This window comes from Gobio gobio, assembly GCF_949357685.1.
Source record: "Gobio gobio genome assembly, chromosome: 20".
NCBI lineage: Eukaryota > Metazoa > Chordata > Actinopteri > Cypriniformes > Gobionidae > Gobio > Gobio gobio.
In genome coordinates, this window is record NC_137113.1 from 6,952,750 (window position 1) to 6,969,171 (window position 16,422).

Sequence of the window (16,422 nt, forward strand, 5' to 3'; positions counted from 1 at the left end):
ATTTAGTTTATATGGTTAATTTAGTTTAATAATTAGATTTATTTGGATATTTAGTTGAAAAATGTAGTGTCCCCAACTGAGCACGCCAAGCCAGAGGCAACAGTGGCAAGGAAACCAAAACCCCATCAGGTGACCTAATGGAGAAAAGAACCATTTTTACACATTGGTTTGTACCCTATTCATGTAAAGTGCCATAAACTTTTGTCTCACCACTTAACCATGTAAGACCTTTACACACAGATGGTTCTTGATCAGATGCTTAGGGTGCTGCTCTCGCTGGCAGTAGGCAGCTCACTATGTTACATATTCACATTAAACTTTACACTCCTTTGCTGTATCTGTAGATCATGTTACTTCTGATTAAATCAGCGTTGGTCCCTGAGTCCACCCTCAGCAGTTAACAATGTCATTCCCATAGATGTCTTACTAAAACAAGTTAGCGCTCTAACAGCCCAGTGCCAGCCTAATAAGAGATTTTAGAGTCCAAAATGGATTTTCAAGTGCGTTTCAGGAATATAATACGCATGAGTTAGTGTGTGTGTGTGTGTGTGTGTGTGTGTGTGTGTGTGTGTGTGTGTGTGTGAGTAATTGGAATCGAGAGCAGAGCCCAGCTTAGATTTCATAACAGCTGTTTTGATGACTGATGCTGGTAATTAGTTTTCATTGGGCTGAAGGGATCTGAATGACTCCGGGACCTCAGAAGCCTGTATGAAGCGGGAATCACTGACGTGAATAGAGTGAGATGCAGTTAAACAGCCTATTGTGTCCCACACAAGTGATAATCTTTGAAAAGCTCCTACACTTTATTGTGCTGCCTATGTTTATGCTGTTTTTTTGCACTCTTTTTCTTTTCTGTCTCTCCTTAGACAAAAGGAGACGGTCATTCCTACTGAGCTTCCGCTGGTTCATGAGGTCACGACTACGTTGCGAGAATGGGCGACGATATGGAGGGACCTATATGTGGTAACCCTGCATTTTGGCATTTATCTCGAGACGTGGTATTATATTCCAAAAATGGCATGCTTTTCCTCTACACATTTAAAGGGTTACTCCAGCGATTTAGCATTAAGCTTTGTATTTTATATCTGGAAAAAAGCCTCCGATTACGCAAATATCGTCATTTTGCGTCATCGGAGGCTTTTTTTGGCCAGAGGCTAGAGACTACAGCCAGTAGAAGGAGCTAGTTCCTCATGTTATCAACCCGCCCACAGCGGAGTGATCTCACTCACAGGATGTAAGACACAGACAGCCGCACGGACATTGGTAACAGAGCGGTACGGAGCAAAGCGAGTGTTCATAATTAATTCCTATGAAAGTTAAGCTTCCATAGGCATGAACTGAAAACGTGCCACACTGGACATGCACTGTGCTGCCGTGAATGAATGCCGGTCGTCTGTGCTCATTTTAGTTTCGGTACAAAACAGTACAATGCAAAACTCACTTAAAGTGTTAGTTCACCCAAAAATGAAAATTCTGTCATTAATTACTCACCCTCATGTCGTTCGACACCCGTAAGACCTCCGTTCATCTTCGGAACACAAATGAAGATATTTTAGTTGAAATCTGATGGCTCTGAAAGGCCTCCATTGGCACAATGCACGGTACATTCTCAAGACCCTTAAAAGGTACTAAAGACGTCGTTACAAAGTCCATCTCACTACAGTGGTTCTACAATAACTTTATGGAGTGACGAGAATAGTTTTTGTGCGCAAAAAAACCCTAAATAACGACTTATATAGTGATGACGATTTCAAAACACGGCATCATGAAGCTTCGAAGCGTTATGAATCAGTGAGTCGATTCAGCGGTTTGGATCGCCAAATTTCAGCAGTTTTGCGGTTTGACACGCGAGTCCGAATCATGAATCGACTCACTGATTCATAACGCTTTGAAGCTTCATGATGCCGTGTTTTGAAATCGTCATCACTATATAAGTCGTTATTTAGGGTTTTTTGCGCACAAAAACTATTCTCGTCGCTTCATAAAGTTATTGTAGAACCACTGTAGTGAGATGGACTTTGTAACGACGTCTTTAGTACCTTTTATGGGTCTTGAGAGTGTAACGTGCATTGTGCCAATGGAGGCCTTTCTGAGCAGATTTCAACTAAAATATCTTCCTTTGTGTTCCGAAGATGAACGGAGGTCTTACGGGTGTCGAACGACATGAGGGTAAGTCATTAATGACAGAATTTTAATTTTTGGGTGAACTAACCCTTTAAAAGGGCGCATTTCGCTTTGAAACCAAATTTTCCGCGATCATCTGGTCTGTCAGCCCCTGAGATCTGACTCCTGCTGTGTTTGTGCTGCGACTCTCATTCGGCTCGTGCTGTATTGAGCAGACACGTTCAGTTTTTTATTGCAACCTAACTGAACTCAATTATTTTATTACTATAAAAATCAAAACGACGGTGGGGTGGTGCCGCGGTGGGCAAGAGCTGTAAGCGGTAGGCGTGGCTTGGGAGTGGCCTCGTAGGGCAGCGAAGCATGTGCATTCTGGGAGTTGTTGTCTTTCATCCACATGAGCCAAACATTTTTTTTCTGTCTTTTCTCAGTCTAGAAGGCACCAACTTCAAAAATAATTTCACATTTCTACTACATAAATGACCCAGTTTAAATACACATTCATCTTTCCAGCGGGGAAGTACCCCTTTAAAAGTATGCATTTTTTCCATTACACAAAGAGTGCATAGTAGGCGAATTGGGACGCAAAAAATTGACACGGTCAGCATGATGACATCTACTTCATAGTCAGCATTGCATCATGTCAGCTGCATCTCTTCTCCACTAATTACAAATCTTCTCCCAAGACCTCACGGGATGCACAATTTAAAATCTTGGCATAATTAGTAGGTCATCTGGGTATTTTTGGCAACTTTTTATGAATATTGTTGGACATCCTTACTCATTTCACATACTGCGCTTTGCATGCTATAGTGTATAATAGTGCTCCACACGGCTCCGGGGGTTAATAAAGGCCTTCTGAAGCGAATCAATAGGTTTGTGTTAGAAGAGTATCCAAATTGAACACGTTATAAAGTAAAATATCTAGGCCTGTCGCGATTGGTCGATACAATCGACTGCATCAACGCTGTTAATTAGTCGACGTCAAAAATTGTAGGAGACTGGGTAAGTTGGGTACGATATGAAATTGTATACCGGTACTTTAAAAATGACAGCACTCTAATAAGAGCAGTATTTCTTAATTTGCGTCGATGTGTGACAGCAGGAGTGAGGACGTGTGTGTGAGCTTCACTAAACAATGGAAGCAGAACAGTCAAATATATACGTGCAGCTCAGGAAAAAGAACGCAACAGAAAAGTGCTTGAGCGGCTTTCACTCAGACAGATTGCAACACCAGTTTCGCGGATTATTGGGTTTGAATGGTAAAAAATCTGTAAAAATGCAGGTCCTGGCGAGTATTCGGGGAAACGCAGTCAGATATGTCTTTAGTGAACTTATACAGAGTTGAATGAGAAATCGGGTGTTACAATGAATTTGGTCCGTGCAGCTCTTAAAGGGCCGGACCTAATATTCTGTGTGAAGCAGGGCAGAAACATGCCGGCCAAGTGAGTTTTTAGGTTTTTTTTAACACAGAACTTACTATTCATTGTTTTGTCATTGTTTTTGTCACATTATTAAATTACTTTTACTGTTTTTGCCATGGTATTGATTCAGTATCGGTATTTTAGTCTGGTATCGAAGTCATAATTTTGGTATCGTGACAACACTATTCTATATAAAAAGTATTTGCTGATATTCTCTTTTTTTATGATGTTGGTTTACAAATTTGCACCTTTTTACATTGTTACTCTTTTAGTTTTACATTTTGTCAAGGGCTTGTTTACATTTACACTTTTTTATAGTACACTACGGAAGGCCAACGTTGCAAGTTAAATTAAATGTTTTTAAGTACCATTGTTGAAAATGATTGTAATAAATTAGTTGATAGATTAGAATAGTCGTTAGTGGCAGCCCAAAAAAATATCTAGCTTCCGGTGGACCACCTTCCATATTCAACTTACGGAAAAAGCGTAACTGCCGCGACGATGATGTTGGATATATTGGATATTTTTCTTACAAAAACCCATCGATTCACTTTATTAGTCGTGTGGAGCACTTTTATAATGGATGGATGCACTTTTTGGGCTGCCATTATAAACATTATAACATTTGTTTATAACTGCCATTATAACATTTTTCAATGTACATTTATGAAATGCACTTTCTGTAAAGCTGCTTTGAAACAATGTGTATTGTGAAAAGCACTATACAAATAAATGTGAAATTGAAATTGAAATAAAGCTTGGATTAGCCAGGATATTTTTTTAATATAACTCCAATTGTATCCGTCTGAATGAAGAATGTCATATACACCTATAGGATGGCTTGAGGGTGAGTAAATCATGGGCTAATTTTCATTATTGGGTGAACTATCCCTTTAATGACACAATCAGCATTTTGATGACAACACGTCACTGTTCATAGAGCAAGCATTCATCTGTTGTGACACTGCAACATTGCAATCTTCTCAAATAAATCTGATCACCTTCGCCTCGGGCGTGATGTTGAAAAGCTCTGACATGATGTACAAATAAAAGTTTGTTTTTAACCTTTTCCAAAAAGAGTCTCATTGACAGTTTGTAAACTCTTTTAATTGCATAATTAAGCACTATAACACTCCAGGGCTCTTTGTCTGCAGCGATTAGGAGCCTCACGCCTTTACATGTGCTTTGACAAATTAATTAACATGCATTGCAGGGTTTTAAACAGACTTAGTGTTTCCAACAGGGCGACAAGCGTGAGATGTTCAACACGGTCCGAGACATGATCTACGACTTGATCGAGTGGCGCTCCCAGATCCTGTCCGGCACGCTCCCGCAGGACGAGATGTCGGAGCTCAAACAGAAAGTCACCTCCAAGATGGACTACGGGAACAAGTATGAACACACACACACACACACACACACACACACACACACACACACACACACACACGAACGCAAGCAAGCTGCTGACTCATTCTGATTGGGTTATGTTAGAACAGGGGGCGCATGAGCTGGAAGTCACGACTGCAGTCCGTTACATAAAATCTGACTTTTAATGAGCGTTGTATTGCTCTTCGTTTTTAATCAGGGTCTGTTTTTGCTTTGAAGGGTCATTGTGAAAGATTTACAGGCTTCGGATGTTTTATCCGCTCTCATTTTGGTAAAAAAAAAAAGTTCTTAATCAGCAGTGTGCTGATTCCTTAACTTTAAGTGTTAATTGTTGATGCTGTCTGATGATTTTTGCCTATTAAACATTGAAACATGCAAAAAAACTGAAGGGTCGTTGAGTGTCCACATTTTTTGCAATATCCTCCTGAAACCCAGTTTTTTCCTCTGTATACGATATTTATATTCTTACAACATACATGTCACAGTTTAAGTATGCAGAGATACCTAATGTTTGGAGGTGTAACCATGAAAACTCCCTCTCATTGGTTTTTAGAAATGACTGAATAATCAAATTAAGCATTCTTATGGAAGTATGATAATATTTTGTGATTATTTAAATTTGACTGATTTTCAAATGGTTTGTCAGAAATGTTATGACGTTTCAAATCAGAATATGACTTTTGTTATGAAACAGGGCATTGATTTCATACATAACCTCTTTAGAGGACACCAGGACAAACATCATGGCATATCAGATATTTTGGAGACACAAGTGAATGAGGAAATAAATCATGTGTCAATAGTTTAATGAAATACGAGACATTCTTATGAAGTTACTCCCATTATTACACGTCTTTTTTCATTACATGTTGCCTCAAGAACACATTAATATGCTAATTAGAAACAGTGAATAGATGCATTGCATAGAATGGGAATTGGATTTATGTCCTTGTTTACACACATATTGCATAAAGAAAAATGGTATATAAAATAATTTTGTTATATCTTTCATAACATAGTTGTGAATACTTTTATATAAAGTTTGGATAAAAAAGCTTAACCTGAAAATTGATTGGTGAATGACATTTCTTTTCACTAAATGATTTTGTGTCTTTTAATTTTCTTAATAAATGGGTCCTGGTGTCCTCTACAGAGGATATAGCATAACATGGGGATAAAACATATATTTTTCAAAAATGTCTTTACATTGTATAAGAAATAAATTAAGAAATGCATATAAAATAAAAAATAAAAACACACACACACACACACACACACACACACACACACACACACACACACACACACACACACACACACACACACACACACACACACACACACACACACACACACACACACACACACACACACACACACACACACACACACACACGCGCACACATTCTGGTTCTCAGGAGGATATGGTATTAAGCTTATAAGGATTATTTATAAGCTTAAGGATATGGTACAGACCAGAGTATTTATAATAATGATGATAAATTAAAATATTTTGAATACAAATGCTAGTTTGCCATATCAAGAAGCATAACGGACTGTTTTTGTACCTGAAAGCGGATGACACCAGAAGCCTCGCACATTCATATCCCGCTCTTATGTTAAAAATAATGTGGATACACCCAAAACATCCTAGCAACACCCTGACAACCACCTTCCACACTTGGTTTTGAGTTTTACATGGGCAAGTGTTTTTAGAAAGAGAAAAAAGAAATTTGTTTGAGCATTTTGACCACCACTACACAATGTCATTGGATCAACCAATGGCTTGAGTTTTGGGGCGGGGCTATCTGTTCAGCTGACCAATGGAAGACAGGGAAAGAATGTTTTTGCAATTCCATTTGGTTATTCTACCGGTGCAGACTTTTTTTTCTGCTCCTAAAACACATTCAAGGCCATGTAATGACAGCGACGTGTTTATTTTACTTCTAGTGTTTTTTGTGCTCCTGTTAACTTTAGCGTTTAGCTGAAGGAGGAAGCAAGTGGACAGATGACATGATAGATCTGCTCTGGTCAAAAAGTCACTAGTAACACACACATGCTCAACTCTCAGTTCTCAGTTCAAGTCTCTGTCTTTCTCAACTTAATCGGGTGAAAGGTCTTTATTTTTACATAAAGATTGCATAAAGATGACAATCCTCATATTTCTTGAAAATCGACGTCATTTATTTTTCCGTTACAAACATTTTCAATTTACATTGACATATTTCCAGTGCCATTTAGCAGATGATTTCATCCACATTGATGTATAACTTTGTCTCTTGCAACCAAGTCTGTTTTAAAATGTTTCTTACAGTGTTTTCTGTGTGCTTGGCAGGTATTTAGACCTGGATCTGGTGGTGAGAGATAAAGACGGGAATATTCTGGATCCTGACCTCACCAGCACTGTCAATCTGTTCCGAGCGCATGAAGCCGCGTCCATGCAGATTGAAGCTCGCATCCAAGAGGAAAAGGTAAGCAATATTAGACTGTTTTCATCCTTTATGGCACAATAGAAACATGCTGTTTTTTTAAATCTGTGGTTTATTTTAGATTGATGTATTTGAATGTGTTTGTTCAATGTTTTGTATTGTGAAGGCCTGAGAGCTGATATTACACTCGCATCAGCTCCTCGTTTTGCAGTTATTTTGGCCATCACCACCCGCTGTGATGTTTAATGAACACCTTTAATTATAACTGTTACTTCACATTTATATGTAGGTGTGACTACTTTGTCAAGAACAACCACTAAACCACATAGAAAAGTCCCTGACCGCAGCTCTCAAACACCATCACTGACGTGTGAGAGTTTACATGGGAACAGAGAGTGTGAGAGCAAACCATCTCACTTCCCTTCTTGCTGTAGGGCTCGATGTAACACATGGCTGGGTGATATAGCTTGGTGAAGTCTCAATATTTTGTGCTCTTTTGACAAGATATTTTTTCCAATCAGAGGACAATGTTCACAATGTTAAATGCAAGATTATTGCTTAAAGCTGCAATATGTAAAACATTTTCAGTAAAATATCCAAAAACCACTAGGCCAGTGTTATATATTTTAGTACTTACAATATCCCAAATGTTTCCAACTATTTGTAAATCGTGAGAAAATTGCTATTTTAACCAAGGAACCGGGACGTGTGAGGGAGTCGCCTGTCAATGGCGTCATATCTGCGTTCCCCTCGGTTTCCTGTTTTATTCTGCAGAAACGCTTTAGTCTCACTGCAGTGTGAACAAGTGTCATAGCAGCCGCAGTGAGAACGCAGAGAGTAACGTCATTTTCAACACACTCAGATGTATCTAATATGATAAACAGAGCTGCGTTCCCTCATACTCATGACCGGAAAAGCGGAAATGGTGCCGGCGACTGTGTCATAATAAAAGTCCCGTTGCTCGCGAGGCGTGTGTTTCGGTCTTCTTAACAATCGCTCCAGCGGGCTTGCTCAGCTCCACAACACTCGGTCCTGCTTCTGCTTCACTACAGTAAAGTTAATAATCACATCCATGAACATGATTTCTGCCCGAGTCCTATCCCGATTCTTTTCCACCGGCTGTGAGGTGAAGACCACATGTCCCAAGATTCTGTGCTCAAACGTGCCGTCATCAAACTACACCTTTGTTTTGAATAGGAGACCTCTAGCGGACGGAAAAGTTACATAGTGCAGCTTTAATTTATATTATCAGCAAAACCATTGCAAACATATTGTGGATATTTGATATCGCTCAGCCCCAGTGTTGCAAGAGTCAGAGCTACTTTTCAACTGAAGTGTATACATCTTCACACATACTTATGGACAGTCTATGAGGTTAAGAGCTCCGTTTGACCTGTGTGTTCTCACAATGCCTCTCTAATGACTGTAGAACCACTGTAGTGCTTTAACGTGAGTCACCGGGAGTGTTATTCACTGAGTACAGGCTTCCCTTGAGCCACGGGTTTTCATTTAAGATCCTAATACGTTGAAGGAGCCGTTCGCCCAAAGTTGAAAATTGTCATTTACTCACACTCGTGTTATTCCAAACCTGTGTGACGAGGTGACATTTTGAGAGCACATCAGCACTGGTGACCCTACCCAGATGTTCACCGTCCTTGAGTCTTATCAGATTGCATAAGTTATATAGGGCACGTTTCCACCTGATCACTTCATGTGCTCTCTGATTTGTAAAAGCAATTCCATTTACACATAACCGCATAAATGTGTCTGCGCAAACCTAATACATTATCCGAGTTCATGACGTCATTGTAAGCAAAAGATATGAGCTGCATTTTATTTATCATCAGCTAATTTCAAGATCAAAGGCATTAGGAGAGAGAGCGTCATCAGCACTGGTAAGATCATTAGTCTCACTACTTTTTAATGAAGATTATTATGTTTTGAGCGTCTGCGACTCACTTTCAGTTTCATTTGCGGCAGTTTGCGCGTTGGCTAGATACTCATCTGTCATATCTGGCTGTAACATGTCATATAACCTAATCAAATTTACATACGTGGTTTCAACGAACAGATGCATTTACACTTATCCAGTTTTGCTTGTAATGCGTCTCAGACCAACTCCTGAAGTGGTTTGAGTGATCGGATTTAAAGCCGTCTCGAAAGAGTTTCGGAGGGCGTTTACACCTGGTCTTTTCCAGAGAAAACGCATGAAGTGACCAGGTGTAAAAAGGCCCGTAAATTCTTTGAGACTGACAGTGATTAACACCTGTGCAATTAGTCTTGCTGACTTTGACTCAAGCACATTTGAAAGATTAATTACCATATTGCTTTGTATGCATTTGTTTATTTTTCACTCTCAGAAGCAGAACATGGATTTGAGCAGGCAGGCGAAGTTTGCCTCCACACCCTCGTTTGGCTTGTTCGTCACGCTCAAGAATGTCGTGTGCAAGATCGGAGAAGATGCAGAAGTGCTGATGTCACTATATGATCCGATTGAGTCCAAGTTTATCAGGTCAGTGCACACATGGACTCAAATGCTCAGGCTTGCTTGCATGAAAAGCCATGCCCGTCCTAAACATAGCTGTCAAATGGTACTTTGTTCAATTTTGTACATTATTTTGAACAATTATAGCTTTCATTATTATGTTTCTACTATAGTTATAAATCATTATATTAGTGTTGTTATTTATACATCTTTTTTTTTATATTGTCTAAATCATAATTTTAATCATTTGACAATAGCCTCGACCTCATTTGGGAGTGACCAGTAACCATGACGTTTCACATCCTCAGTAGTAAATCAACCACAGTGTTTGTGCCATACACACAATTCTCATTGGTTTGTGTCAGCAGTGAATGATCATTTTATTAGGGGCCAAGCACTGAAAGTGCATAGGCACCTATTGTGTCCTTTGGCGTTCCTTCCGTTTCTTCTTCTTCTCCTTCCTCTCTGGAACTGGCCCATAGAACCGCTTGTGAGAAAGTTATGAAATTTGGCACACAGATAGAGGACAGTTTGACCTGTCACCATAGCAAATTTGGAGTCTCTAACTCAATCCCTCTAGCGCCACCAACTGTCCAATATTTTGCAACTGTCCATTTTAATTTTTATCTCCTCCAAGGGCATAGGTCTGATTTTCACGAAACTTTAACCAGATCATCTTTAGGCCATGCAGACAAAACTTAAGGAATTCAAGTTGACTCGTCAAATTCTTCTCAAATAACGTGCAAACGAATTAGTCGAAGAGCTTGCCAAAATGAGCTTGAGGCTATATCTTCGCAACGCTTTAGTGTATTCGGACCAAACTTGGTGTGTGTTAAGACAACCATGACCTGAGGCTACATACCAGTGTGACCTAGTGGTCGGGAGATTTTTTGTTGTTGCTTTTTTGCTTATAACTTCTGAATGGTTTGGCCAAAACTTGATATCGTTAGATTTGGCGCATCATCCCGAGTCATACGAGATCCAATTTTCCCATATCGGCCATTTTGGGCATCGGGCCAATTTGAATTTCGCCAAAAACGCACAAACGCTTTAGAGTATCTTTATGAAACTGTGTGTGTCTTCAGCACCATGCCCTGACAATACTCAGTTTCAGGCAGGCGAAATTTCTAAAACTGCTAATAACTATTAAATTAGCCTATTGTAATGAAGCTTAATAGATTAATTTGGGTCATGTTGAGAACATTGATACCAATATAGATTTTCTTTAAAAACGACACATCCTCCTACACATTTGTCTGATTTTCACCGAATTTGAGTCATCTTCAGACTGTGCCAACAAAAAGTTATGGATTTTGTTTTGATAGATGAAACCGTTTTCTTATAGCGCCGCAACAAAGGCATGATGCCAAAATGACACTGAGTCTGTTTCTCTGCAATGCTTTGACATGTTGACACCAAACTTTGCATGTGTCATTGTCACCTCACTCTGACCACAACATATCAATTTGGACACAGCGCCACCTGTTGATCGAAATTGTTGAACCATTAAATAAAATTGCTAGTGACTGTATTTATGATTTTTCAACAATTTTGCCTAAATCCTCTTAAAATGTCTTTTAAAGGGGGGGTCTAATGCAATTTCATGCATTCTGACTTATTTACAATGTTAAAGAGTTGGATGCTCATGCTAAACATGGCCAAAAATAAAAAAAAATTAGTTGGACGTATGACGTATTTCTGTGCCAAATCTACTCCATCAGGATTCGAACAAGTTTCTGAAAGTTTTTTTTTGAGTATGGCCATGTATTACATCAAAATCGATGGAATTCCTTGTATGGGCACTTCTCCAAGAATTGCGAGAGCGAGAGCGCGCCCATCAACGAGCTTCATTCGGGTTATGGGAGCCATCAGCAGTGCTTTGTTTTTAGACCACAACATCAACAATGTCACTAAAGAAGTGTGTTTCTGGCTGTGAGGGAAAGATAACCTTGTTCAGGTTTCCAAATAACCCAGCGTTAAGGAAACGGTGAATGCAGTTTGTTTTTCCGGAGCAGAAATTAGTTCTGCAAGTGTGTTTGTTTGTTCCCAGTCATGAGTCAAAACCACAGGCGGTGAGTGAAACTGCACGTATAGTGAATCAAAAGTTATCCAGGGAGGGATAATGCCACGAATGTATTGTGTGTGTGTGTGTGTGTGTGTGTGTGTGTGTGTGTGTGTGTGTCTCTCTCTTTAGCTCCACCCACTGCACTCCTCCACGAGTTCGGCTGTTTTCAGAAAGAGTCGATACAGCTTATCTGTCTTTTATAAATATAATAAAACTAAAGACTTTTTTTAGATATGAAGGATGCAATACTACTCTATATGAACATGAGATTGGCCGAAACTGTGTGTTACCCCCTCATTAATTGCTCATTGTTGCAGGTGGTCTGATGCTCCAGTCATGTTGGCATGACTTATTGTGTTGTTGTGCTTGGCCCTGATAATTTCTGCTTGCAGCTATATTTATAATTGAGTGTGTCCACAGAGAAAGACATTTACATTTGCATTTAGCAAATGCTTTTTTTTATCCAAAGCATCTTGCATGCATTAAAAATGTGGCATCAATCCTATGATCTTGACATTGCTACTGAGCTGTAGGGGGGAAAAAGTGTGTAGTAAAAGTAATGCCATTCATATCTGTCACTTTTTTATTTCTACATTTTTCTTGCAGTGAAAACTATCTTGTACGCTGGTCCAGCTCGGGTTTGGCGAAAGACATCGATCAGCTGCATAACCTGCGTGCCGTATTCACGGTACGTATTATTTTGAGCTTTACTCTTGACCCATTTTATTCAGGGTTATTGTGGAGAGATGGAGAGATGGAGAAATGGTATTGGGATGTGATGCTGACCGGATTGAAACCCGCATCGCCCACTTGTGCACCATGGCTCATTGATAAGTACCTTCTAATGCAGCGTCTGAAATGGAAATGTAGCGATATAAATGGCTGATTTGAAAAGCTCGACATGGGCTTGAACTCAGTTATTGCTCATTGATGTGCATGACACTGAACAAATCCAGGTTAAGCTGTCTTTTTGACTACGGTAGCTGGTTTCTGTGGACTCAAAATTACATTTTTATCAGTACTTTCTCTAGCCTGACGTCGTCATACTCAGTCTGATACTGCTCCGTTGGGCTGTGATTATGGTCAAGTCAACTTTATTTATATAGCGCTTTTAACAATGCACATTGTTTCAAAGCAGCTTTACAGTGTTAAACTGGAAAATAATGCAGCATAATTTTATTCAGCTGTATAGCCATTCTGGAGAAAACGCTGATGTCATCAGTTCATTTCAATTATCATAGTGACATTGTGGGCTTTAGATCAATTATTAGATCAGTAATTTAGTTTATATGGTTAATTTAGTTTATTAATTAGATTTATTTCGATGTTTAGTTGAAAAATGTAGTGTCCCCAACTGAGCAAGCCAAGCCAGAGGCAACAGTGGCAAGGAAACCAAAACTCCATCAGGTGACCTAATGGAGAAAAATAAACCTTGGGAGAAACCAGGCTCAGTCGGGGTGCCAGTTCTCCTCTGGCCAATTAACAAACAGCGTATTATTATTATTATTATTATTATTATTATTCTGGCAGCTTTACAGGTCAGAGGTCATAATAGATCGGAATATTCGAGAGACCGGGGGCAACATGCTGGAGACGGGTTTATTGAGGATGATGTTGATTAAATAATTATTAAAGTGCAATATTCGAATGATCGGAGGCAACACGCTGGAGACGGGTTTATTGAGGATGACATATCGATTTAAGTATTATTTAATTGTAATATTCGAACAATCAGAGTCAACACGCCGGAGTACAATGAATAAACTGTACAATGAATAAAACGGTAAAGACCTCTTCATACCAAAATTGAAATAATAAGCCCCAGGCTGAGGTAAAAATGCAAATTGACGCATGAACAGTAGAGGGCGCAGCTCTGCTGTGCTGCCATTCTGGATAATGGATGCAGGAGAAAAAAGTTTTACCAATAAAAACAAAAAATCTAGTAATTTTCATCATCAAAGGTCAGCAGCAAGACATTGGTCAATTAAATATAAAGGTAGATTATGCATAAAAATAGTTGTTTTATTTAACATTTAATTATTGGAGGTTTGCATAGTACTCTGAATTTGCATTTGACTGATTTTATTCATGGTGTGTGTTTCAACCGAACCAGGAAAGACCTGCAACCAGTGTTGTTATTAAATATAAATATATATATTTTGCACACATATACAAACATTATAGAAAAATATATCTAAAAATATGTATCTTAGGCAGGGCCGGCTCTGTAAATCTGGGGGCCCTAAGCAGGATAATTTTGGGGCCCTGCCTTGCAGTGAATAATGGAGTATTGCACCGCAAACCAGCAACTGTATACAATCTAACACTTACACATTTCATCTGTATATCTTTTAACATGATTGCCTACAATTATTTTACTGCTTATTAAAGTACACTCACTGAAACAGTAAAAGTAAAGATTACAGATTTGCAAATTTAAGGTCAATTTGTTGTAAACAAATAAATATTAATAATTTAGCATTAACAATATATAGCTAACTTACAACATTAGCCATAGTGGTATGCGGCTCGCTATGCTCTACTGAAGCAGCAGTAGAGTCACCTCCTCCAGCTGTTGAGATTATAATATAATTAATAATAAATACAGTATGCAGAGTAGATAAAACACATTAATTTTAAATTAAAATTTAAATACAATTAGACAACATAGTGAATTATGATTATAAAACAAAAAATTTTATTGTCAAGAGGAAAATTAGCTATGTTGAAGTTGCGCACAAAACTATTCAAAAGAAAGGCAGTGGGAAATATTTACTTGTGTCAGCCTCCTGAAATGTTTCTCCACGACCACCAAAATATTTAAGAATGGCTCCTCCTGAGAAAGTGACATTTTGTTTTTTACAATTATGTTAAGGGTAAATTAAAAGAAATCCAATGTTAAATTATATTATTTAATTATTGGTTGATTAACTCTTACATACTGTTCATATTTTAAACCTTCACAGCATGGAGTGAGATATTTTTTACCTTTTATGATTACATACAGTAATACATTCACTGTAAAAAAAAATCAGGTGCCCAATTGAAAATTTTCTAGTGAGCGATCACATCTAAAATTTTCAGTTGGCCAAATTTAATTTCTTGGATTTTAATTGAATTAAATTGCATCAATTCACATTAATTCAATTTGGCCAACTGAAAAATGTAGATGTGATCGCTCACTAGAAAATTTTCAATTGGGGACCTGCTTTTTTTTTTACAGTGTTCTTTACTAAAATTTACCACAAATCCATTTTGCTTTTAGGTGTCTTGTATCGATCATCATTCAATAATGTTTCAGAGAGGACACTGTGTTTTCTTTAGGTTTAAATGGTCTGGGCGATTTAGCTTAACAATATATAAAATATTTCATAATAGTATATAGATTAATATTTATTAATAATCTTTAATTGCCTATTCAATTAAGACCATAAGAAAAAGCTTGTATTTAACAGCTTTATTTTAAACTTCATTTTGATTTTGACTGTCAAATGATTGCTCTTTCTCTTCCTTTTTACTTTCTTTCTCTCGAATGTTCAATAATTAAACAATTTTTTATTGTAATAAGCGTCTATTGAGACAAAGATTTTTCGTTTTTTTCTTTCCCAGAACTAGTGTAGGTCATGTAACGTTAACTATTAAAAAGAAAATACATTCATAGGAGGTGGGTCTGTCTCTACGCGGTCTGTAGCCCAGAGCTGGGGCCGACGGCTGGACCATAGCGCAAGCAATGTTATGCTGTGTTCACACCAAACGCAAATAGAGTGTCTGGCGCGAGTGATTTGATTTAAATGTTAAGTCAATGGAAAGGCGCGTTGACGCGCGTCTGGAGGTCCCGCGGCGCGGAAGTGCGAATGACGCGAATTGAGCGTCTTGCGTGATAAACTGCGGCGACGCTGGCGAGTGCAATCTGTAGTTAGGGGGCCCCCTAGTGGTGGCGGGGCCCTAAGCAGCCGCTTAGTTCGCTTATAGGGAGAGCCGGCTCTGATCTTAGGGCTGGGCGATAAAACTATCAGTGTTAGGGGTAACGCATTACAAGTAACTTGAGTTACGTAATAATATTACTTTTTCCAAGTAACTTGGGGGCAGGAGAGCTGTCAGTCAAATTAATGTGAAAAACTCTCCTGCCCCCATGTTGAGAAAAACAAGTGCAGAGGTGTTGTGTGTAAACATGATGGTTATTGTAGTTCCAGACTAAATGTGAGCATTTATTCATCTCACTTGCACAATAAAGATTCTGTACTCCTCAAAATGAATAAAATCAGTCAAATGCAAATTCAGAGGACTATGCAAACCTCCAATAATTAAATGTTAAATAAAACAACTATTTTTATGCATAATCTACCTCCATATTTAATTGACCAATGTCTTGCTGCTGACCTTTGATGATAAATTACTAGATTTTTTGTTTTTATTGGTAAAACTTTTTTTCTACCATTATCCAGAATGGCAGCACAGCAGAGCTGCGCCCTCTACTGTTCATGCGTGAATTTGCATTTTTACCTCAGC

General features: G+C 38.6%; 1 protein-coding gene across 1 annotated transcript in view; it reads left to right on the top strand.

Moving 5' to 3' along the window:
• dock1 (dedicator of cytokinesis 1) overlaps window positions 1–16,422 on the top strand; it is a gene marked incomplete at its 3' end in the record, with an annotated part of 157,184 nt that overhangs the window by 60,870 nt on the left and 79,892 nt on the right. The window contains exons 5-9 of the mRNA XM_079845555.1: window positions 867–963; window positions 4,789–4,937; window positions 7,270–7,405; window positions 9,724–9,875; window positions 12,520–12,779. Of these exons, the coding sequence (XP_079701681.1) occupies window positions 867–963; window positions 4,789–4,937; window positions 7,270–7,405; window positions 9,724–9,875; window positions 12,520–12,779 (794 nt within the window). The remainder of the gene's footprint in view (window positions 1–866; window positions 964–4,788; window positions 4,938–7,269; window positions 7,406–9,723; window positions 9,876–12,519; window positions 12,780–16,422) is intronic.